A 26,287-nucleotide genomic window follows, 5' to 3' on the forward strand; every position below is an offset into this window, starting at 1 on the left:
TGCATACCTTACCACATACCTTATGGCAACTCCTTTCTACTCCTTTCCATTAGAAGCAAAGTTGAGTTGCTGCGGTAGATCACTAACTCGATAGTTCCACTTTCAGATTCAAAGTGAGCCACTGCTGCAAGTCTATCTGGTATCTGCTGGATTTTTTTTGGGCTGGGTAGAATGAAGTCGGCCCCCTCGTGTTCGGCTGGCAGCTACACACTGTTCATAGGAGCTGTAGATGTAAAACCTACAAGATGTTACAACTTCAGTTTAGTTCTATCAGCCATCAGTTTTGGCAGCAGCGTCAACAGAAATTGAACAATTTGATATTCACAAAGATAATTCAGTCAGGGCTGCTCTGTCGGATCATGTTCAGTTGTACTAGTGCATCTGATTGACTGCAAACATTTAAATTAACATCTTGCAGAGTCATGGTGAGTCCTATGTGTTAAAGTATACGATCTGAATAAGAGTATTTTATTAGAATCGACTCAGCAGTCGTTTTAAAATACAGTTATAGACGCTGCAGAGTATGGCTGCTACACAGTTGGTAAAGTGATTTGACACACGTGTGGTTCAGTGTGAGAGCCTGGTGCTGTGTTCCCTCAGGGCACTAAATGAAACCCATTGAAGTGTCTAGAAGTGTCTTTGTTGTGAATGTCCTATTTATCTATATCTCTATATCTTGTATATCTAAATACAAAAGAACCAGTCCTTTTAATATATTGCACTGAATGCTCCTGAAAGGCCACATGCATTAATTCCAGTCACTGCTGCACACAGTGGCACACACATTAGCTCAGTGTTCCAACATGTGAACGTAAGGCCCCGGCAATGAAAGCCAAGCTCCCTCTTTTTTTTTTTGATGTTCATCAAAGACTATTCGCATTGTTGCCGGATGCGACGGCGAACACGAGCGTGCCCCAATTATTCCGGCACAGCGGCGGCGAACGAGCTCCCCCTCGTCTGTCACGCCTCCGCAAGCCGTCTCCTCCCACCTTCCTTCCACCGACTCTCGGGCTCGCAGACTCAGTCTCAACTCACGCCGACTATAGACTCTTTGAGCCACTCGACTAAAACCTCCAATGTTGCCCGCCTGCTGATCAGCTGCTTTGAAACACACTGACAGGGGATTCTTTCTTTTTTGTTTTGTTCTGAGAGCAGAGATAAGATTAAAGATTCTGTTAAGCCCAGAGTCGTCGTTACTGAAAAGATAATAATTGAAGCCAGAATACAATCCTTTACTTGGCATGCTGACTTTTTCTTTATCAGTTTTCACAATCACTCCTCTGTGCTTCCTTCCTGTCTCCTCTTTTTTTTTTTTTTTTTTTTAAAGAATGAAAAAGGTCAGTGCCCGGCAGACGTGGTGCCCGACCCCCTCGACATGCCCCTGGAGATGGCAGACGCAGCCGCCCTGGCCAAAGAGCTCCGCACTCTCCTGAGGGAGGCTCTGCCCCGGCCCAGCTCCCCCCTGCCCCTCACACTGCAAGCCCAGGCCCCTCCTGCTCTCTCCGATAAGGCCAGGATACAGCTGGCTACCATGGGGATCCGACTAGGTGACCGGGTGGTGATAGCTGGACAGAAGGTGCGTGGTAGGTCACTAACTTAAGGGCAAGAACAATTATAAGCATCTTAATTTAATCCTTGGGTTATGCAGAGCGGTGCCAAGATTCTGCTGGAAATAAAACCCATTTTTCACCATCCATATCTCAAAGTGGTACAATAGAGGGACGTTTCTCAGCCCCCTAATTAAAGTTGATTAATAGCTGAATTCAAATGAGGGTGAAATAAACTGTTCTTGCAGCGGTTCGTGAGCGCCGCATTAAAAAGAAGGCAGCAACCGTTGACGTGTGGCTACTTTGAATGTAAAACAAGGATGTGAATCTTTTGGCTCAACTCATCTCCACCTCATAACTACAGCCAAAACAAACTACACAACTCGCAAAACACACTCAGTCATTAATGCAACAATTAGCTGATGTACCAGTAATTGCATTTTGATAGCCTGAACACTTCCCACGGAATTTAATCATTTCAGTATAATTGGATTTTTTGATATTTTCCATTAATTTGATTTTTGTTTTTGACAGTTTTTGCAGTTTAACAGTTTTTAAAATGATTGAACTGTACCTCTTAAGCTGCTCTGATCCTATTTAGCTATAAACAGCACAAACAACTGGCAGCGTACCTGCATGGTTTTCCCCAGCTCAGTCCCTTCTGTACAGTTGTGAGACACTGCTGCACTGACAAAGACATGATCCCTCACCAGCTTCCCATCATGCAAACACATTCAGCTGGATTTGAGGGAGCATGTTGGGAACTGAACCCAAGTTTCTGCAGTTATCCAAATTTCCACATTAACAATGTCTGTGTGCATCTCTACAGAGGCACATAAAACAGAAACGGTTAGGCAGCAGCACAGAGCAGATTTTTATTTGCTTATGTGCAGAAAATAGTTGGAGTTGGAATCCCTGTCATGTCTTTGTTCAAAATTGGACACGAATGCACCCATCTGTCCATGGGATTACTGTTCGAGTCGATATATTTTACAAACAGCAACTAATACAAGTACATAAAGTAGCAGTGCACAACATAAATGAGCATGGGAACAGTAAAATATGAAAGGGATTGTTACCCCAATAGTCTCATGCACGTAGGCAACCACAGCAGTACTATGCAGCTGTGCAGTGATTTAACCTAAACAAAAACAGAAGCTTTGGGTGATTTTTATTTATTTTTTTCTCTTCTACAATTATTTCAGCCCTCAACCAAGAAAACATAGTTTCCAGTTGCTAAGCAACCCCCCTTTGGCATCCTTCCAGCATTCAGGGTTATGTCTGACGCTTCACTCTGGCATATCATCAACATATTTTACATGTTCAAGTTAATCCAACTCCAGCTGTGATGCTGCTAAATGTCTGCTAATACTGTTAGAAGTTTCAAACTGTCTGGATCATCTTCTTCTATTAGATGCATCTCTTCTTCATCAAATCTCACACTATTAAGTGCTGTGCACAGCTGGCAATGTGAACTAAGCTATGTTGTACTGATTCTTTGTTACAGTGAAAATGTGATATATAAAATGAATGGACAAACCAGGGTTAAGCAAAATTATTTGCAGCAACCTTTTTCTCAGTACATTATCCTCATCTGTGCATTTAGACGTTCTCTCCTGTAATTCAAAGAAACATAACTGTGGCTACGTGACTTAACCACCTAACTTCAGTATGGTGCTGTAAGCTAGCATGAAGCATGCTTTAAAAGCTGTGGAGCTTTGTCCTCATAACTCAAATAACATTCAGTTTTCAAACCTATGTTCCTGGCTCAGTTCAAGTTTGACAATTTATTGCACACCCTGACCCTGCAAAAAAAAAATCTATGAAAACCTCAGAAATCTAGCCTTTCTATTCTGTACGTTGGGTTAAATATTTTGCTACATTTTTTCCAATCACTGATGTCCTGAGTCATCAGGTTGAAAGCACGGACCCAGTCCACCCTCAGTGTGTCCAGTGATCCAACAAAAGCAAGTGCAAAAGACATCACCAGTTTTCGACTACATCAGATAATCGGTCGAGAAATACGTGACTTTCTTTTTTCATCACTTACAAATGACTTTGCACTCAGCTTTTGTCATTCCAAAACTCTACCAAGACCCTCAGATCCTAGCAGGATCAGTAGAAGCCTGCAGGGCCCATGAAAGTTTTAGATTCCTCCAATCCACAGTGTGGCTTTTGAACTGATGTAATGATGGTGTTAGTCTTTACTGTTGAATCACTCCTATTAAGAACCAACTCTTGCTTCCTTTAAAAGGACTGAAGATGCCTACAGTCATGAGGCTTATAGTGGAATCATATATTCCTTTTTTTTTACTCACCTACACAAGTTATGGAAATTTGAGACTGTGGTATGTCATTGATTGTTTTGTTTGTTTGAAGAACAAATAGAGAAAAGTTGTTTTTTAGACTAGCACAAAAAGTCAGCGACTAATTGAGTCTCTGTTTTGTAGTTTTGGCACCAACAGAGGTTGTCGCATGCTGTTATATTCACTGAAAATGTTTGTGCCGTGCTATGAATGTGTAAAATCAAAAGGAAATTCAGTTGAGCTTCCTTACACTTAGCATCTATATACAGTTATTTACATTTACTGTGGACTAGGTAAGTGATGGTAGTCTCACCATTATACAGCCATCACTAACCGTCCGTGTAGTAAAACATGGGCTTGAGTCTTAAGTTCAATTTTTCAGTCTTGTGCTCAGTAATCTTTTGTAGTCATTTAACTGGAGCTGTTTTGTTTGTTTAAATACCAGCCCAGTGCCAACACTCTTGAAAGTCAGCTTAATAAGCCTCTGAATGTTTTTTCACATCTCTGACATTTCACATGTAATCTTTCAGTGTCATTTCACAAGCATGCTTTTATTTCCATTAGCTCGCCAAAACCCAAATTTGGTAGTTACTGTTAAGCGACACGGTGGTTCAGTGTTTTGATTTGTCTGACCCCTGCAGCATGAAAAAAAAAGCTTAGCAATCATACTTAAATAACCGAGTTTCTATGACAAAGATCCTCACAAATGACTCCTATTAGATCAGAGTGCCTTTTTCTCCTCTCAGGGCTGAGGAGTTTATTCAATTTCAATGGGGCCTTTAAAATTGCGCAATTCTATTGAATGTAAGGTCATAAGAGATAAAATGGTGAAATAGCTGGTGTTAACCCCCCTATCTCATGCTTTTTAAGGAAGTCTGAATTGGGAAAGGACTTAAACAACTAATCGAGTGAGTCATACCCGGCTCAGGGATGCTTCTCTCAATTTGCTCCACCTGTGTGTCAAAGTAAATACCGGCTTGTTAGGCTTTTCAGATTTACCATGCCAGTGCTGCACATGTAGCTCGGAGACAAATCAAAGGCAGTCTGTGTGTGGATGGTGAACTGTAGACACAAATACTGGTAGAGATGGCCTGTTGCTAGCCATTAGTCTAACCACCAAGGCTTCTACAGCACTTTCCTGTGCACATTTTAAAGGAATATCTTCATGGTAGAAATAGTAAAAGAGAAACTGAGAACAGCAAACAGTAAAGTGATACGATTCTTTAAACACATCATGATTTTCTCATTTAAAGCGGTTTTTAAAATACAAATGCACCAATTTGAAATTAGGTGCATTTTATGACACATTTCATATCTGTTGACCATCATATTGTCTGTTATGACCAGAGCCCTGTCTCTGTGTTTGACACAGTCTGGTATCCCTTTACTCTCCACTACCTTTGTACAGGCTACATCACTGACTGGCAGGTTTTCACAAGCTAAACATGGATCCAGAAATAAAAAAGGATCTTGACAAATGCTTAACTGAGAGAATCTTGGATCATCTTGGATATACAGTATACCGTGACTGAAAACCCACTGGCCACAATTACTTGTCCCAGTCCTTTGCTATATAAGAAGGCACATTGGTTCCTCCTCAGTCACTAATCAGGGTGTTAGGTTTGACCTCCTTCCTCTTTCTACCATCTGTAGTCAGGGAAACACGCTCCTCCCTACCTACAGGCACTGATCATACCACAAACCTCCACCCGCACCCTCAGATCTGCCAGCAGCTCGCTCCTCTGGGCCTCCAGTACTGAGCTCTGCACCATGGAGGATGGAGCCTTCTGCTCTGCTGCACCACGCTTATAGATCAGCTTTTCTAAGCATCTGAGGGCAGCACAGACCCCCAGACCCTTTTTAAAAGAAGGCTTTCAAACCCTTTAGTTCAGGAAGGCTTTTTCATCTTAACTCTCAGTACTATTTTCTTTATGTTGTGTGTTTTACGGTATTAATACTGTATTGCTTTGAGTTTAACTATAAATGAGAAGTGTCGTTGGAATTTAACATCTTTCTTATGGTGCCTATATTATAGCTGTTTAACATTTTACTCCATCATATAATCCTCTGTGTGTCCCTGCTGTATGATCATCCCAGCTGCACACACATGTACACATGTAGATGCAAGCATTAACACGATAAGAACATGTTAAATCTAGCTCAGTTGGACATTTGCTCTGAAAAGAATGAACCATTAATAGATTTTCATGTCACACTGAGAACAAAATCGCAGTGTGCCAAGTTGTAGAGATTGGTTCATCAAAACCCATCTTTTTCATCTTTGATCTCTTTTTCCCTTTTTTGTTGTTATTTGTCTCTTCTGTCGCTCTCGTGAACACCGACACCTCCAAAATGTCGAGCTTCTGACGGCGGCTCTGCTCTCGACATCATTTCGACTGAAGATAGAATGACTTCACACACCATTGGCGCATTGATCAGTTATTTCGTTGCGTGTGTTTTACACTGACGGCTATGAAACACTGTCACCATTCTGACTTTCAGTGGTACATACTAATCCTGTGTGTTTGCAGGTGGGAACCTTGCGATTCTGCGGCAGCACCGAGTTCTCCGGGGGCCTCTGGGCTGGAGTGGAGCTTGACAAACCAGAGGGGAAGAACGACGGCTCGGTAGCAGGGGTCCAGTATTTCACCTGTCGAATAAAACACGGTAGGTCATGCCTGAATTGTCAATCACTTTTACTATTATTAAATTATTATAATTATTATTCTTACTATAAACCTTCCTGTTCAGCCTGGCTTTTGATTAAGAATTGTTTATAGTATTTTATTCTATTTTATGATATTTCTTTTGATGTTTTAAAGTATTATTCTACTTTAATTTATTATTTTATAATTACCATTCTAGTTTTATCTTCTTATTCAGTTTTATTCATGTTGCTGTCTTTTAGTCCCTTTTTTAAGCCTAGTTTTAGTCTAGCCTTTACTTATTTAATTTTGCTTAAATAAAAAATAAATAAATAAAAACAATTCTTATTCTCTTTTTTATTTATTTTTTATTTATTTTTATGTATTTATTTATCTTACTTTATTTAAGTTTTCTAAACATTTTTATCATCTCCTTTTTTCTCTTGTGTGCATTTGTCTCAGTTTTTTCTTTGTTTTTGTTCTCTTACCATTCTTATTCCTTTTTTTTATGTCATCACTTGTTTCTGTCTTATTATCAGCTTGTCAGTCAACTGTAAAGCACTACGTTAACCTGTATGAAAGGTGCTATATAAATAAAGTTTCATTGATTGATAGCATTATTGATTTTATAAGACTAAATTAGATTTTTCAGTGCAATTGTATCTAATTCAGACATTAGCACATTTACCATGTTTAACTATTTGTCTTACGTTGTAAATCTTTAATCATCATTATCATTGGATACATTTCTTGTTTTTGTCCTCTTTCCAGGAATCTTTGCTCCTCTCTCCAAGATAAGCAAACCTTTGGAAAGACATAAAACCAGTACTGTAAAGACGTCTACACCCATACGCCCACCTCGTCGCCTTGACCTGTCTCGCATCACTTCCAAGATAAACACAGGTAAAGAACAAGTTACACACCCCTCTGAATATTCTCTGAACATTTCCGCTTATACGAAACATGCAACGGGTTTGGTTTATGGTAAAAAACAAACCCGAAAAACATCCAACACATCACACAACAGTTGTAAAAGCAGTTTGTAGAAAGAACTCTGCTCTGTCTGGCTCAATTCTCTCAGTTCAAGCTGTGCTCAGGTCAGCATGAGGATCACACCAAGAGTTTTTGGAAGCAATTGGAAGAATAGGTTTGAGCCAGAATTCCTCCAGGCAAAGTACTGTAAATAAATAATATATATAAATCTGTTCACAACATAAACTACAAAGACAGTGAAAGTGAAAAGCCTGCAGGGCCCTGTAGGGCGAGGAAATGTGTGAACTTGTGTGAGCGCAGGTGAAAAGGATGTCACAGGGGCAAAGTGTTTCCTCATGTCATGTGTAATCTCATATACAGTCCCCCTGAGGAGATCTGGATATTATTATAAACCACACATCAAATAATAATAATAATAATAATAATAATAATAATAATAATAATAATAATAATAAAAGAAAAAATACAGAACAATCTCACCAACCTCCATAGAAACAAACATTTGAGACTAAAAGCATTAGACCGATAAATGACCCCCCTCCTCCCAATATTCCCTGTTGAAGAAGTAATTCAAGCACACTCACTTGTGTGGGTTGAGACATAAGCTATAGTACTTTGCAGCAACAGAATCATTCCTGTTACTCTGGGGATGATGTGCTGAAAATGACAGAAAAGTAGTTATTAATAGCCCTCAATTCTCCAATAATTGGATTACAGCAGCGTTTACCTCCTGTGTGATCCATGTGTGGTGCTCAACTCCCCCTCTCTGCTGTATGGATGTTTTTATTATGCACAGTAAAATGTATTATAAGCAAAATAACCCATAAGGTAAGCAAGTAACATTCCCTACAAGTGCTATATGCAGTGTCAGTAGAATATACCTTTTTTGAATTGATTTTTCATTTGTTTTCATAACTTGGCACAGGTTGAAATATGAGGGGGGAGAGAAAGCAATAAAGGTGCACAATTGTGGGGGAGTCTCAAAAATTGCAAACTAGTCAACAGAATATCTCCTAATGTAAAAAAGGTTGATATTGAGAGAAGGTCACCCCTGCTTGTGAAACCGGATCAGTGCAGTAAAACAAGTAACTGCATTATTATTTCACCAGGCTATGAAAAAGAGACAAGAGATGACTAATAATGTACATTGACAACAGCAATATTTAGTTGTATTTGTGGAAACTTGCACCGTGCATCTGTAATCATTTTTGAGTGGCAAATTACTGTTGTGAAACATCACACAGTAATATTCTAATTAGGTAGTAAGACATGACAAGTCTTTTTCTCTTAAAGCTGATTGTAAAATTAAATACTTCAACAAGAGCATGTCAGTACATATTTTAACTATGTAGCAATTATTATTGATCTTAATAATTACATGAAAAAGGAAAAATGAAGAAGTCTAGTAAAAGCAAATATGAATATGATGATGGACTGTCTGTGTTTTGGAAGGGGTTGTGGTTGTATTCGTGGTGTGGCGACATTCACTCTACAACCAAAAATAGGTTCCCCTTACTGGCTGTCAGTTTCCATGCTAACACAGTGGGCTACTACACTGACCTACTACAGAGCGACTGAGTCACTCCACGGCGTCCAGATGAGGCCATCAGCTGAGTCACGACTCCAGCTGATGGCCTCTTTTTGTGGCTAAAAGAGGCTTTCTCAACTTCCACAGCCTGTCAGAACCATGTCATCGCACGGCAGGATTTATAGCATCCGGGCTTTCATATTAATCTTCCCTCGAATGCTTTGAAAAGTGGATTCTGAACCGGTGCCAGAGGACAATGCATAAATTAGGCTGCTGACAAGACCTTACTCTCACAGTCCTTAGATGCTCACATCCTCTGCTCCTGACTAATGTAAGCTCATAATTAAGTCCAGTCACCTGAGAACCTTGCAGAAACCTTGTTTCTCTTGTTTTTTGTGGTTCTTGCGCCCTCTAGGGTTTACAGCAGTATTGGTTTTGAAGGCTGTTTGATGTGGACGTGAGTGGAATAGTAGACCTTAGAGCAGCCTATGGAATTCTGTGATTGATAGTCCAATTAAGCAGGGTTTAATAACTAGGGCATAGACAGGCTGAGTAGTCTGGCAGCTATTCATCACAAGGTGTGTGCGAGTGTGTATGTGCGGTGCGCAATTCATGTGAGGGCGTCTGTGTCAGCACCTCCATCCAAACCCAGGAACCAAGCTAATTTATGACCAAAACACTTTTCGGGGCCTTTGTCAGCCGTTTTACAGAGCGAACTTCTTGAGATGCCACCTGTGTTTTTCGCCGTCTCATCGGATGGTCAGGGCAGACAGCTTGCTCGTGTGCATCTATAGATTGGACGGGTCATCGTGAAACCGTCTCGTCTCACTAACCAGGAGAGACAGACACAGCAGAATGCCAGGCTGGGCCCCTATTAGTGTGTGTCAACTGTAGCTCAGGCCCTCAAAGGGTGGTGGGAACACAGACACCGCTCACAAAGCACCACCGCTTGATTCATAAAGCCTCAGTGTGCGCTGCAGTGTGTCACTTGAAGTGAATGTCAGTATGTGGAAAGGATGGATAGAGCCAGGAGGTCCCCGCGAGCTAAAGGTCAAGTGACAAGAAATGTTTGGTATTCTGAGTAGGAATGTAGTCTCCTCTTTGGAGTTCAAAGGAGAGACACAACTCTTCCTCCGAGGGGACCCTTTCCCAGCTTCCTCTAAATGTGAACTGAAATGGCAATCAATAAATAGCAGGCTGATTTTTCCATTTTTCTAACACTTTTGTAAAGGCACAATACAAAGTTTGAACTTAAAGTAATGAGCAAATTCATATGGCACATTTCTGTACGAATCAAATCCTCAGTGAGATATTTTTCCTTAAATCTATTTAAATACATGGATGTCGATTTTATTTCTTATTGAAGAACAGACACTCAGTTTTATGGTAAATTAATTCAAATCAACAAAGATGAAAAAAGTAAAGTTTTAGTGCTATAAAACTAGTGAAAGACTATAATTGTTTACTTCTATGAGAAATTCTCTTTGTGTGCTATCTGAGTTAGTACCAGTATTCCTTTTGAAGTTTTTTAATGTTCTTTTGTATTCACTGTCATTGGGCTTTTGTGTTGGTGTAGCTGCTTGTCTCAGCATATTAAAGTGTTTTTATTGTGTGTTGAAGTAAAAGATGTTCTTTAGTTGAATCAAGAAAAAATTCCTTTCACTAATTCTTGTTTCATTGCTACTCGACAATGTCATATCGTCCTCTATTTGCATTTCTTCACTGTCCTGCTCTTGTGTTGTTTTTTTTTAATCTTCTAGAGTTTCCAGAGGTTTTTTTTTGTTTTGTTTCTCACTTTAACTTTGCCGCTCATGGAGTGTTACACTGTGTGTCATCTTATTTTCCTCATTTATAATTCTCTTTAATTCTCCAGACGTGATGAACTTTATAAACTGTCTTTGTGAGAATTGTATTTTTAAATGGATCTTTTGCTTTTGGATAGCTGTTTTACATGCAAACCACTCTATCTGTGTTCATAATGTCCACTTATATTACTACATTTGGTGTGGGTGCATTTTGCTAATCAGAAGGGTAAACAGGAAAAGTTTTCCAACAGACACAGCATGACAATTATAGAAATTATACATTTCCCAGTTCTGCTAATTCCAGCTGTCAAACTAAAGAATATAACTACAAAAGTCGTGTTTCAGTTGTCAAAGTCAATTTCAAAATTGTGCAAACATTATTTAACTGTGACGAACAGCATAAACTGAATACATTATTTATGTTATTGTCTATCTTCTGTTATCTTCTTTGTTTTGAAAAGTGTCTTTTTTTGTGTGTGTGTGTGTGTGTGTGTGTGTGTGTGTGTGTGTGTGTGTGTGTGGGTGTGGGTGTGGGTGGAAAGGTTTAACTCCATCTGTCAAAAAAAGCCCTGATAATCAAATAAGTCCACCTAGTCCCAACCAGGGCACAGAGGGAGACGCCTCAGAGACAAAGACAGGTACTGCAGTTACAACTGTGTGGGCTTTAATGCACTGGATATCAGAGAATGGAAGTGTGTGTATTTAGTATATCTCTTTTGTTTTTAGGTTCTACACACTGCACTACACGTTTCTCTGATAATCAGTGCACCTTAATACTTGAATCCAAAATCCTAATCCATCCATGGTTAGATCAAGAGGAACAGAACTCTTCTTAAATGAAACTGATACTTTGGTAAAGCATGTTGTATTATGTGTTAGTACTAGGATGGTGATAAAGCAGATCTGAAAGTACAATATTTGGCACTTCTAATTGTAGTTGATCAATTTAAAACCATGCCAGTCCAGTAATCAATTAAGTCAACGAGGGATTGATTAGCTCAAAGAGGAATGAGTGAATCAGCAGCGTCAACTGTTATTTCTACTCTTAGGGCCCCATTAGAGAAAGCTTACTATTGAAAACAACTTTTGGCAAAGGGTCAGAACTTTTTCTTTTTTGTCCTGTCACTTTCCGGGTTCCAATTTTGTTTGCAGTTGAATCTTCCCTTCTTCTTCTTAAAACACTTTGGCACAGATTTAATCAATTAGCCTTTAAGAGTTGGGCACTTAATGAACTTATGGCCTGTGAAAATCTGTGAAAGTAACAAAAAAGAAGGGAAAAAAAAAAGACTGAGCTCACTCGATTTGTGCTGCCTCAGAGTGATGTGATACAGCTGCTTGGATTTGTGAAGTGCAGCAGTAATTGTGTGGATCTGAGGGCTGTAGGCACTGTCACATTCAGGAGAAGGAAACAGAGAAATGAATAATATGCTGAGCTTCATTATTTCAGTGGAATTGTAAGAGACCTGGATGGATGGATGGTGGGTTCAGTATTAAGGAAGGAGGCACACAGTTTGTGCCGTGTGATTTTGAGACAGCAGAGTAGATAACTGCACAACGAAGGCCCCAGTAGAGTTGACTTGCACCAGTTTGTGCGCCTCTTTAGAATGGTGTGTAGTACACAGCTGGCCAAGTGGCTGTTTTGTTGTGTGTTTTTGGTCAGTTGTTGTTACGGCTTTTGCTTTAAATGAGCCGTCTCTGCATCTCCTGCCGCTCATTCCTCCGTGCCGTTTTCATCACAGGCGTCCTCTCCCGCTCCCTCTCCTCTTCGTCTTCCTCGCTGGACTCTCGGCACGGGCCGGGCTCTCGACCGCGTCCGCTGCCAAGGCAACGTCTTCCAGCCAGACAGCGACGGGAGCGCGTCTCTCCAAGTCCCAGGACGACACCCTCTCCAGCCCTGCGCTCCTCTCCTGGCAGCACCTCACTTCCTCCTGCAGGTGTGTGTCAAGTGTCTTTTGTGTGCGTGTGTGTGTGTGTGTGTGTGTGTGTGTGTGTGTGTGTGTGTGTGTGTGTGTGTGTGTGTGATCACAACGCTGACCGAGTGGAGATTGCTTTCATCACAGGGTTTTTTTCTAATGATTATCACATCCTAATGGAATCAAATTGAAGCCAGCGGTGAAACAGCTTTTGATAATCCCCCCTCACCCCACCCCCCCAGGTCCCAGAAGCCGAACCCCCTCAGCTAGCAGCTCTGTGTGCGAGGGCCCTGAGGTGCGCCTGGGGGAGAGGGTGCTGGTCGTAGGCCAGAGGACTGGTGTGGTCCAGTTTTATGGAAAAACCAGCTTTGCTCCAGGTCAGTTGTTAAAATGTTAAAACACTTCAAATATACAGCATACATGATACACTTTGATAAATCGCTCCTTGTTCAGTGAATCTTTTTGCAGCGTTGCCTTTCATCTGTACCATCTGGTTTGTACTACAATCACAAAGATTTTATTCAGCTTATTTTTTTAACACACATGAACATTGTGAATTGAATAATTTGCAATGTGAGTTATGTATAAATGTGCACTCAAAATGCTCTTTAAAGTCTGGTTTGATAAAACTTGTGTGCAGTCTAATAGCAGCATCATTATGTCTCTTCACAGCTATTTGGATTGTTCAGATATAAGATAAAAGAAATTAAACACATATTTAAATGTCAGCAAGTACTTATACTCAATCAATACACTGCCTTCTCAATGGTGCCACATTTCCGAATAATTTGGTATCGCTGCACATGGCATTTGAATCCATTCAGTCTGACTCATTCTCACTGTGTAAGCATACTGCTGTGAATAATGTTTTATGTTAGACAGTTACTGTTCAATAAAGAACACCCGGGGCACAAAGAGGACCAGAGTGTCCTCTCTGGAAAAGGATCAACCACATCAGTGTCGGACAAGTTTCACCTCGAGTTTATGAAAACTTCTTTTAAAAAAAAAAGCTTTCAAAGGCTATTTGAAATATTCATCATCCCCCTTAATAAATCATGTCTGTCCTTACTTTACTGTTTTCAGGTCAGACATAAAAAAATCTAATTACTGTATTTTCCCTAAATGTATCCAGGTATTTCTTTTATTAGGTTCAGTTTGAAATGTTAACAGTTCTATGAGGAATGAAAACATGAAACTCCTGAGTTCAGTCTCTATTCTCTTTTTTTCCCAGCGAGAACTGTTAAAGTTTGCATGGTATTATTATTGAACATCTGTTCTGTGTTGTTATTATGTAAAACGTATGTGGAGAGATCACACAAGCTCTATTAAACTCCTCTCTTTTAGCCTTGCGTGAGCTGCATTGTATTCTCAGACGGCAGGCACGGAAGTGTCAAACATTGTGTCGGACAGAAGATACTCGGTGGAAAAACGAGATACGAGAAAGCGGCTGCCGAGCCAAAAAAAGCCACCGAAAAGCCAGGCAGACAACAGCTCCGAGTATTCATTAATATTTAGGAAGCAGTTCTGCCCAGGCATCAGTCATGTATGAATAAGTACTAACACATCTCACACAACTGAGGATCATGTTTGAAGGGATTTCAGTCTTAAGTTTCCTTTGATACTCTTAAATCAGTGATAGGAATGTTCTGTTATCTCTGCCTCAGTGCATTGAGGACCGAGTCTCTGTGCGGGAAGCAGCTCTTCTTCTTGCCGAACACATCACAGTAAACTGACTTCTTTTGAACTTTTTTTTGTGTGAATCCAAAAGTGACACGCGAGGTGTCTTAAAAAGTCATTGCAAAGATGTTCTGAACTTTGTGTCTTAGCATAGAATAGTTACATCATTTTTAAACAGATATTTAGGGATTAAATAAAAGTAAAAGTGAGTGCTGTTGGGTGACATTTATTAAACATTTACTTTGAGGTGATATACAGTGAAATCTGACATTTCAGAAGACAGACAGCTGTCCATGTAGAGAGCTGTCTAGTCATGTAAATCTGGCAGCTATGTTGAAAGTCCATGATTGCTCTTCTGTAGCCAGACAGTTTGGCTAAATCAAGTCTGTAGCTCAACTTGTCAATCATTATTCTAAATTTGCTGCATCACACTGGTGCTCCAACTTTTTTTTGTTACTCAGTTATTCCACTGAGATTTGTTCACCCTGAGCTGATAAATATTAAAATGTAATATATCTGCCTACGTGTGTTGTCTCTCTGCTGTTATTGAAGTCTTCATCTCTCACCCACTCATTGTCATCGGTGTAAACATCCTGTCCGTGGCTTCTGACAAGGGAGTCTGTCTACCTGCTGATTCTAGAGTTTTAACACTATAAAATGATGTAATTGGTGGGGTCAAAACCACTATCTTTATTTAATGAGCTAACCCATCAGATTTTTACAAAAGCCAGTATTAAATGGCTACAACATAACCCCTCGACACTCACACTCACTCACAAAGGTGAATCTCTCTGACTAGATTTGGCATGTGGTTGGCTCATGTCAGTATCTCCAATAGACAACCGCAAAACTGTGACAGTAGGCTGAGAGGAGTTATTGAATACTTTCAACATGTCTCAATCACCCTATTGTTTATCTGCTTGTCTTTCCAGGACTCTGGTTAGGCATCGAGCTGGACAAACCCAGTGGTAAGAATGATGGATCAGTGGGAGGAGTGAGGTACTTCAGCTGCCCACCAAAACATGGCGTCTTTGCTCCTCCGTCTCGTGTTCAAAGGTGAGCACGGGTTCTTTAAGACAGCTTATATTTTCAACAAATCAAGACCTTTGAATAATAAAGTTAAATCTGCATTCAGAGTGATTTTGAGTCATTGAGGTTTAAAGTTTTGACATCCTAGTCAACAAAACTGATATTCAGTACAGTTCTCTTTTGTCAAAATAACTAAGAAAATCCCATCACATATTTAAATGGTTTTTTTATGATCAGGTGTTTTTTTTTAGATAGAACCTTCAAACTCTGTGAACTCTTTGTTTCTGAGTCTTCACAGAAACTCATCCAAATTGTCACGATTCTGCTGAAAAAAGTAGACCGATCAGTCTTGCAATCAATAAATGAAGGCAGTTATAATTGAATATATTTGGGCACAGACGAATTTAGCTGCATGTTTTAAATTTAGACCCAAGTACATTTGTTTTTTACTGACACATTTGAACTGATAAGACATTTCATAACTTTTTTTTTACCAACATCAAAATTTAAGACAATTAGAAAAATACATAGTAGAATATATCTCCTTTCATTTGCTGCTGCTTTGTCTCCTTATTTAGCTGTTTTTTTTTTTGTTTTTTTGCTGCTGTCTCTCTATATCATAACCTTTCTTGTCCTTCTCTGCTTCCAAATTGACTATTTTTAAATTTCTTTTTTGATGGACTGGGGTCACTGTCAGTGTCTGTCCTCACTGTGTCTGCTGCAGGACTCAATGTTAACATTAAACACACACATACAGCTAGCATCAGATACTAACAGCCTGAATGTATCTCATACTTACATATTAACATTTTGACTTTTATTGCTCATTTTTTAAGCAGAGTAACTTAAGTCACTAATAATAATAATAATAGTAAAATTTGCTTACAACTGTGCTAACTGGCTAACTGTAATTAAACTCAAGCTAGCAGGCAAGCTAACTGACCAGCATGCTAGTTAAAGGGGAAAATCTGCTTCTCACTGAGTTTAAATAAGATAAAAAACTGTATTAACTAAGTTAGTGTTTGTAAGTGTCATTCATACTGTCTTTAATACAATGATAAAGTAGGAGGTCACAAAGTTTAAAGTCACAAATGTCAGATAAAGCCTTATAATTTTAAGGTCACAAAATAATGAATGGACAATTTCTGCTTTTGCAATTGCTCACCTCCAGCCATAAAAAACATTCTGTCAAACAAGTATCTTTAAAAAACAATAAATCTTTAAAGTTCAGAACAGATTTTTGAAGAATTCAACAATATACCCTGAAAAACCCTGAGGTTGCATCTCATTGCTCTCATCAATACATCTGATGGCAGTAATGAGCTCCTTTGACAGCGTCATTTGTGGGAGCGTTGACATATTTGATTTTTTTCCCCCTCTGCGCAGCAAACAGGCCTCCTCTGTACCGGTGATTAACGAGAGTCAGAGTTGTTGAACGCGAAGCCCGGGGCCCCCTCCCAGTGTGACTCCTCAATTTAATGTGGCACCTAGTAATGAAGCCAGACGCCAGCATCCCTGCCTCTGAGTGTGGATTATGCATAATGAATATACATGCGTGTTTTTTTGTTTAGGTGCAGAATGATAGGTGAGAGATGTAAAGAGGTTTTCAGAACAGGGGAAAGAATGTGTGCTGATGTGTGTGTTTAACGATGTAATGTATATGTGTCTCACTGTGTGATATCCTTCTTATTCTGCTCCTTAATAAGAAGAGATGATTTATCACAGATGAGTTTGGTTTCCTTTAGGTTATGATTACAAGAACACTGACTGCTTCTCACTGAATTATTAAGCTGCAGTTTCTTTGAGCTCTTTTAACTGTCAGTAATAAAAGTTGTTGAAAGTATTGAATAGACTCAAAGATTTGCTATAAAACTAAAGGCAACTGAAGGCTACACAGGAGGTGTTTGAGCTGCACTTTTCAGACATCTGTGTCACACATTTCTTCTATTTTCTGCTGTTTTATTCTGCTATAGTCTGAGTGTAGGCTCTGAGTGTTACTTAAATTTAAGTGACCTGAACACATGCCGTGTAGACAGTGACAGAGGACTGACGCTGCTGCTGCTTTCACTGTGTAGACGTTATTTAAGTCCTCAGCTGCCTCACACATAGCGCCAGAGAGCACAGATCTGATGTAAATCCAGTCATCTGGTCAGAAATACTGTCAGCAACTTTATGCTGAGTGGAGTTTATCGTCTCAGTTAGACCGGCTGTCGACTAAGGTGAATTTTCAACCCCATCTCATGTCACTGCTGGCGCTGCAAGAGAAGTGTCTTTTCACACTAGAAATGATGAGGTCGACGTGTAGCTGTTGTCTTTTTTTAATGTCATATTTCTATTTCTAGTCAGTTCCAGAAAAAGCGATATGGCGTAGGTCAGCAGTTTGGCATGTATTTTATCTTCACTTTAATGCTTTACTGACAGTTATGTGTTTTTTTATTAGCTTTTGTGATGGATATTTGTTTGTTTATGAACTTGGGCTGTAAAATATGGAGGAAAATAAAGATCTTGTATACTTGTAAGGAACACATTGTAAGATTGTCCTAGATGCAGTGTTTATATCGTAGCTATACTTTAATGTAATGTTTCGAAACTCTATCTAGTGATTGGTTAGTGTTCAGTTTTGTTAATAGACTAAGTGTGACCTCGCTGTTTAGCGTGTATGGTTTTACTATTACAGTAAGCACTTGTTTTTAGTGAATTAGTTTAATTTTTGAGGTATTTTCCAGGATGTTTACATGCATGTAACATCAGTTTCGCTAAATGGTCCCACTGAATATTTTCTGAGGTAGAATCACTGCTACTAAACTTCAAATCAAGCCTCTGCAGTTTCGATTGATGACTTTCTCAGTAAGAAAATGACTGAAGCAGTGCTTTGTGTATGCAGAATCTGTTAAGGTGGAGGCTAGTCCATTTTGGATTGGTGGACCCCTTTGAGCTTCAATCAGAAGATTGTTCTCTAAACCACACTGCTATCTTGAGGTGTCTGATCACCACTCGGAAAGCTGTGTAGTGTGCGTGCGTGCGTGCGTGCGTGCGTCTGTGTGTACACAATCTGGTCCGGTGGTGCCATTCAAACCCTCATATCTAGACATATAATTACAGTAAACAGAACCAAATATGTAGAACTGAAAATCAGAAAAACTTTGATTACATACATTTCAGTTGAGTCGTGTTTTTAAATGCAGCCTAGATGCCTGTAATAATGTTTGTCAGTAAATAATAGTCTGCCTCCTCTGTGACCTGAGTTTGAGAAAAATGCAGTTGTCCAGGGTGATCTGAGAATATTAATGGATTTGAGCGAACAGTCAAGTACTGTGGAAACACAGTCATTTCAACTTTATAATTTGTCTCTCACCAGAAAGTTTCATATTGAAGCAGATGAGGTGCTTGATTTTTTTGGGCATCACGGTCTATTTGTTATGTATTTCCCAATCTCACAAATTGGGAGTAAGTTGCTCCACAAAGGCTGTTTAAGTTGCACAACTGTGGATGTATCTAGTCAGAAACGCTGTGTATGTGCATATTGTCCTGTTGGTCCATTACAAACAACAAAGCAGCTGTGGATAGTGTTGGAATCCTGTTATAGAAATGTAAACAGCCATTGAATAAATCCGCGGCTGGCTCCTCGTCTACTTTGCTTTCCCTTTTCATCACACTGTCGCAGGGATTTGGCCGACCATGATGTCAGCTGGACTGGTTGAGTGAAACACAGATGGGTGACAGACTGACGGAAAAAACACAACAGCTCCACTTCTCCTTGTCACAGACTGTGATGCCACTCAGTAGCACTGAGTATTTAGTTGTGTCGAGAGCTGGTTACTGTTAACCTTCCTGTTATCTTCCTGTTGACCATGCAACTTTTGTCCTTCCAGGTCAGTTTTTTCAGGTTTGACTGTTAATAAACCATAAAGTATAAATCATCACCCAATTCAATGAAAGTAGGCGTGATTATACTTTGTAAAGAATGTAGTATGGATCCATCCATGGTTGATGAAATAAATCCATATTTAAATATAAAAACATTTTTTTTAAACGGGTTAAATTTGACCACAGGACAACAGGAGGCGGGTTAAAATCGTGATGTATGTCTGATTTACATCACTTCATATTATCCAACCCCTTAGTCTGACCTCTGCATTTGATATGTTTGATATGTAATAACTTTTGGTTAAAACAAACCATGACAACCTGAACCTTGAATAATGTGGGTGTGAGCAGAGTTGCTTATTTTTAGCACGTTTTTGATCCAGTACATAGTATAGTAGCATAGTGAGCATCAACAGTAATTGGAGGTGAGTTGTGATGCTAAGTATGCACTTTCTCACTGTTGGCAGTTGGTTGTAGCTGACAGTTAAACAACCTTCTCGCTGAAACCCTCCTGTGTTTACACCTTTGTGCAACGTTCTCACTTTCTGCGATGCTATCACAGGAACCCCTCTCCCACAATGGCCGCCCACGTTGACCCGTTCAAACAAGCGCACGAACAAAGGCAAATTCCACTAAAGGCCTTGTTATTTCTGCATATCAGATCAGGCTCGCGCACTACAGAGGCAAAGTGTTGACTCAACAGATGTATCAAGCGCCACCGTGGCTATTTATGGGGATCATTTAATCCCGGGGATACGGAAACGGTTGCCTGACATAAATATTCACAAGTCACTAAGTAATTCACTGCCAGGCATTGTTTTACTTTACATTTTGTGCAAGCACATAAAAAAAATCCCTAAAAAAACAGTTGACCTTTCTTTTTATTGGATGGCATGTTGATAAACCAGAGTGTCTGAACTGCATAATGTGTGTCAGAGCTGAATACAAAAGCAACACATTTTTAAAAAGCAGCATTTTTAATATATATAAAGCAGAGAGATTCTTCAGATTTAGATTTGCTAAATCACTGCTTAGATTAACACACACTCTCTTCACCTTCCTCTGCCACTTGTGCTCCAACTGACTGCAGACCCACGAGAGGATTTTCAAGGAGGGGGAGCATCTTCTCCTCTAATCTCTTCGTGGCTCTCACTTGTTTTCCTGATGTTGCTTTTTTTTAACTCCCTATTTACGTCTTTTCCATGAGATAAAAGCTGTTTTTTTCCCTTGCCATCCCTTTTATTCATGTCCTTTTTCTCCTCGCCGTCCTTTTTTTTTTTTTTTTCCTAATTAACCTTGGGGCGCACAGTGTGTTCAACTGAGCACATGGTTTCCTTCTGTCTAATGCACAATCTCATTCTCTACATCCAGCCACTTGTTTCTCCTTCTCTTTTCTTCTCCTGTCAGCAGCTATCACAACCCATTAGGAAAACAAACAGCTTTTTCTTATGCCGCCCTCCTCTCCTCCACTTTCTCTCTCCCACCCACCCAAATTATTTTTGTCACCCCCACCCCATCACTCACATCCCTTAGAAAACAAGGTAACACCCCCCCCCAGCTCATTTCTCGACATCGGCAGACACCGGCTTCCTCAGCTCTAATGTTATTATAGTCGCATCGCGGCTCACGAAACATCAATAACCAGGACAGGTGTGAGCAGCAGAAATAGTTTCCCTTCAGCAGAGTGCGGGCCGTCATCCGACACAGGCTCCGTCACCTCTTATTCACTTGTGTTTGAACTCTAATGTGTTGGTATTTTAATGATATATCAGCAAAATGGACATTCCATTTATTTTTGCTCCACATCAATAGTCATTGTCTGCCTACGCTGCATTATTTGAGGTGTAGTCGACGTGAGATAAAGTTAATGGGAGTGGATATTGCACTGTATTGTGTTTTATATTGTATGTGATGTTTTTATATTATTTAATGTGTCTTTATGTTGTGTTTTTTTTTAATCCACAGGATCCATGGATCTGTTGATTGCCTCTCCGAGCTCTCATCCTCTCGTCTCAGTCACCCTTTCAGCGGTGAGAGTTCTGCCTTTTATTGCAAGCTTTGGCTCAAACCAAACAGTGTCTTTGCATTTATAATACCTTGAGTGCTTGTTAAGTCGTTCTTTATGCGAGAAACTGTGTAGAGAGGGTGCTTGACTTGACTGTGACTTGTGATTGGCGCACAGGGACCATCCGTCGCAGTTTCAGCACATCATCGGCCATCGCCACCCCGAAGGAGACGAGCAGAAGGAGCCCTGTTGCCAGGTGGGTGTCTTATTTTCTCCCTCCCAAAGCTTTTCGGCTTCATCCTAATCCCCCCGTAGCAGTGGCACAATCAATACTGATAAGAAGCAGCAGTATTAGTCAGCAAAAGGTTCCTTTTTTTTCTTTTTTTCTTTTTAAATGGCCAATGCATGATTGTGGTCATAATGAGAGCGAACAGAGAATTGGAAATCAATCCTTCAAACACTGCTCCCATGAATCTCCCACTTTACTTTTGATATATCTTCTCACACTGCATACCCTTTCTCATAAATCTCTCTCGCTGTATTTTTCCTCTCTGTTTCCACAATTCATCTAAAATTTAAAAAACATTAAAAATAAAAGAAGTCGCTCCAACCCTCACCGTAGGCGCTGGAGCACCCTCAGCGGCGGTAGTGGCAGTGTTCCGGGGAGCACGGCGGGGTCCAGCCCCTCGCCCAGCACTGACGGCCAGGTGCGCCTCCACGTGGGTATGCAGGTCCTGCTGAGCAGCGCCAATGAGATGGCGTTCATCCGTTACCTGGGCACGGCGGACTTTGCGCCGGGCCTCTGGCTCGGTCTGGAGCTGCGAGGCCCAAAGGGCAAGAACGACGGCTCAGTTGGAGGCCGCCGCTACTTCACCTGCCGGCCCGGCCACGGCGTGCTGGTCCGTCCCAGCCGCGTCACCTACCACGGCATCAACGGTTCTCGCTTGGTGAATGAAAACAGTTGAGAATGGTCTCAAAAAGACTGGGGCGTGTAGGGAGCCTTCCACAACATATCTGTTACATGTTTTGACTTTATGTTTACAAGTGACACTAAAGCTTAAAAGTTTCAGTTTAAAAGTTTTTCTTTTCATGCACATAGTTTGTTCTCTGTACCCCTCCAGAAGTGGTGTGGGTTACAGTGGTAAAACCAGTTATTAATAGGTCAAATTTAAACTGCTAGATTAGTTCTTGGAAACAAATGTAGGCGGCTAAGAAAGCACTTTATTCAATTAACTTAAAATTCTCATTAGAATTGGTCTTGGCAGGATGGAGGGAAGAAAAAGTCTTTACAAGACATAAAACACTGCACTACTTTTAATCTGATTGCACTGACAAACATCAGAATGATAGATCAAAATATGGAAAAGTGGATGGTATGGATGTGAATACATGAAAATCTATTTCTATACACAAAGCTAAATTTGGTCACATTGAGTAGATTTTTATCAGATTATTTAGGTGACGTAGCCTACTCTAACCAAAAGTGTGCATATGTTTGTGTTTGGGTGCGTGTCTTTGTGTGTGTGTGTGTGTGTGTGCGTGTGTGCGTGTGCATTAATTAAGAGCACTTTGAAACTACAAGGATGGATTTTTGCGATCTTGTCATATGGCTTACAGATAATTGATGGAAGTCGAGTCAAAACTTGATTTTCATTTTATGATTCCATGTGAATCAAAAAGGAATTAAGCTAAGCCCTCTATTAGCCTCAATCAGAATAAAACTGCGTCAACACAAGCTGTTTCCTCCTACTTGGTGCACATCAGTCTTTGACACAAACTCTTCATTAACCCTACGCAGCTAAACGATGGTTGCATTGTGCTACAGGGCTGCAAAAATTCTACTTATTGATTCTGGTAACATTACTGAGGCAGTAGTGTCATTTATATCACAGTTGAATCTCAAATTGGAAGGTAACTACCTGTAATGTACATTAGGTTCAGGTGGGGAAAACATCTGATTTTAAAGCCTGATTTGTGTTCAGGTTGAGTATTCAGACCTTTCTGAGCTGTCACAATTTTATCACATAGTCAGAGTTGACATTTGGTGCAAATCTGAATGTGGTAACTTTATTTTGAATTGTGAAATCGACAAATGTCACTTGTTTAAACTACAATTTCAGCCTGTGTTTCTTTATAGAGAGTTCCCAACTGTAGTCGCAGGCCAAACTGCTTCTCAGTGGTTTGGTATCATTACAATTGTTGATGACCACATTTCAGAGCACTAAATGTGGCGTAATAGCATTTGACGTCTAATTAAAGCAGCTCGACACAGGAAATATGCAATCATCCCAAAGTTTAAAAGGAGAGAGTTTGCTGTTAGATTAGATCCTGTGCGGGGAAACTCAGCAGAGAACAAGCCATCGATTGTGCATGTGGAAAACAGGGCTTCTATTCAGTAAAACACTCATGCATCATCCACTCAGGGCGTGTAGACCACAGTAGCCGGAGAATCTCCAATGGCTCTCTCATTGATCTGTCTGGTCTGGGCCCCCCCTGTGACTGAAAAGCAGTAGTGGTCAAGCCTAAGGTTGTCTGAAATCTCTACCACACACATGAAACAAGCAAAAGCTCCAGTATTTCTAAAATCCTACTGAAACATTTTTAATCAACTCATTCCTCCTTTGAAAATAGCTTCTCATTTACATAAAGGCTATCTCTGTGATTAGTTCCATGGCGTCTCTCTCCACATTTCGAATCTCATCTATAGATATACTCTCATATTTTCCGTGCATCTGCAATCCCAGTTGTATTAACAGCATGAGTGATTTCAAATTCCACTGACGGGTATGAAAGTCTTTTGGCGCTATGCTCTCGCGGGGGATGTTCTTTTTTTTTTTTGTCTTTTTAAATGAAATTCCTGATATGTATATTTGAAGTGTGACTGCGTGAGAGAAGGATTTGATGTTGATGCATTTACATGTTGTGCAAAATAACAGTATTTGTAAAAAAATAAAAATAAAAGGGAGAAAAAAGAAAATAAAGGACTATTCTAATTTGACCTCTCATATCCATGACTCTATTTCTTCTTTGGCTCTGGTTGTACTTATGGAAAAAAGAGGTTTTACTTGACTTTCTGGGACTGTTCACATAGTGCAGGGGGAGAGCTGTCTTCAGGGACCGAAAATGAAATCGCACAAGCACTTTGAAATGGTTACACGTCTGTTCACTTACCATCGGATTCCGCCGGGGCTCATCTCAGTCAAAAGCAGAAAAGGCCTGCTGCTGGAGCGCTATTGTTTACTTACTGTCAGCCTGGGCACATAAATTCACATTTGAGTGGAGAAGGCTGCGAAGGGAGGGGAATACTTTATCTCTTGATTGTGGAAGAAATAAATGTTTGAATGGTTTGCTTGAGATTCTTTTTCTTTATGCTTATTGTGGCACATTTCTGTAGTCCAAACAGGAGAAACTAAACCAAGAAGGTGGATCAAGGGAAGCTGTGTTTGCCCATCCAAACAACGGAGCAACCGATTTAAATTCTAAGGTGAGAATGAAATGAAACATAGTCAGTGAAGTGCCTGAAATCCACTTTCTTTAAAATAAATGAAAAAACTCTTGCTGTTGTAAAGAATATTAATAAACAAAAATCTTGAGGAGCAGTAAGCCATTTAATGTTGGTCGCTATAGTAACACCAACTTGATACACAACATTATTAAAATTACCTCAAACTGAGCACCAGGAGCATAGTTTTTGATAGTAAACTAACTTTACGGTGCTATACTCATTAAAAACAGCATAAAAGCTAAATGCCATAAACTATTGTCATGAAGCGTACTCTTTACATCACATAAATAAAAAATACTGGTTGATAAGGAAGGGTCTGTTGTAGAAGTTCTCAAGCTAACCTTTATGTGGTCTGTCAGCGCTTTGTGGACAGATTGTCCATCTTGACTTTGTCAAGTGGAAGATTTTGTTCTATTCATGGACAGCTGAGAAGAAGAGGTTCACATTTTGTAACCTCATGGTTTCTCTGCTGTATTTTTTCTGTCCTGGTTGGTTTCTTTTCCACTGATTTGAAGGTCAGTATCTCCAAGTATGAGCCTTTGTGTTCCCCTATCAGGTTAGTAGAGAGGTGCTGTCTGAAGAGAGGGAGTTCAAGTATCTTGAGGTGCTATTCACGAATGAGGGTAACATCGAGTGGGAGTCTGACAGGTGGATTTGTGAGGTCTCGGCGATTATGCAGGAACTTGACCAGACTGGTCAGTTTTAAGTTCTGCAGTGTACATTGGCTGTAACACAAACTGTCAAAGTTTTCTTCTTTGCTCCCTCCTGCATTTGACAGCTTGTCGGCCTTTGTTGTGTTGAACCTTCTGTTTTGCTCTGATATCAAACTAGTTACTGTGACATGGAAACTCTAGTGCACTATAGACAGACTTGTTTTACTGTGAACGGTCAGTTACTAGAAATGCAACAGATCATACATAGTCTTGAGTGGAGTCTAAACAAGTCCTCAGTAGGTCTACTCAGTGTTTTGCCAAAAAGCACATTAAAGGACAATATAGACCAGTATAATTTCAACTGTATTTAACTGACTTTTCTACTGAAGTGGACAAAGTCATCAAACAGAAGATGGTCTATTGGACACTTCAGAAGTATATGAAGTCAAAGACTTCATGCAAGGTTGGTAAGATTAAAGTTTTTTGTTTTGTCAAACAGCTGAGTCATTTAATCAAGGTAAAATTTGTTTACAATGCAGTCAGCCAGTGACTACCACTAGTTTACTTAACTTTAACATGATGATTGAACATTTTGCTAATATGTGTTATCTATTTTATTAGCTGATCTTTTGAAATCTGCTGCTTCTAGCATGCTGAATCATGATGTGAAATATACATGAAACTGTATTCCCTTGGGACAGTTTCAATTAGGGCAACAGTAATGTGTGGACTAAATTCATATAAATAAATATGATGAAATAAATAACACGAGTACTTCACAATACGTAGCTAGCTTGCTGGCCTTCTCTGGTTG

General features: G+C 40.0%; 1 protein-coding gene across 2 annotated transcripts in view; it reads left to right on the plus strand.

Moving 5' to 3' along the window:
* The window catches only part of LOC128375945 (CAP-Gly domain-containing linker protein 4-like), a 35,120-nt gene extending 12,300 nt beyond the window's left edge, over positions 1-22,820 (plus strand). Inside the window, exons 7-15 of one of the 2 annotated variants that reach the window (XM_053336369.1) lie at positions 1,328-1,576; positions 6,385-6,520; positions 7,270-7,401; positions 12,564-12,758; positions 12,980-13,114; positions 15,347-15,470; positions 21,276-21,340; positions 21,493-21,571; positions 21,914-22,820. In XM_053336369.1, the coding sequence (XP_053192344.1) occupies positions 1,328-1,576; positions 6,385-6,520; positions 7,270-7,401; positions 12,564-12,758; positions 12,980-13,114; positions 15,347-15,470; positions 21,276-21,340; positions 21,493-21,571; positions 21,914-22,280 (1,482 nt within the window). In that variant the 3' untranslated portion in view covers positions 22,281-22,820. The remainder of the gene's footprint in view (positions 1-1,327; positions 1,577-6,384; positions 6,521-7,269; positions 7,402-12,563; positions 12,759-12,979; positions 13,115-15,346; positions 15,471-21,275; positions 21,341-21,492; positions 21,572-21,913) is intronic. The other variant, XM_053336370.1, reaches the window with a different exon arrangement.
* Positions 22,821-26,287: the final 3,467 nt, after the last annotated feature.

This window comes from Scomber japonicus, chromosome 16 (assembly GCF_027409825.1).
Source record: "Scomber japonicus isolate fScoJap1 chromosome 16, fScoJap1.pri, whole genome shotgun sequence".
Lineage (NCBI taxonomy): Eukaryota > Metazoa > Chordata > Actinopteri > Scombriformes > Scombridae > Scomber > Scomber japonicus.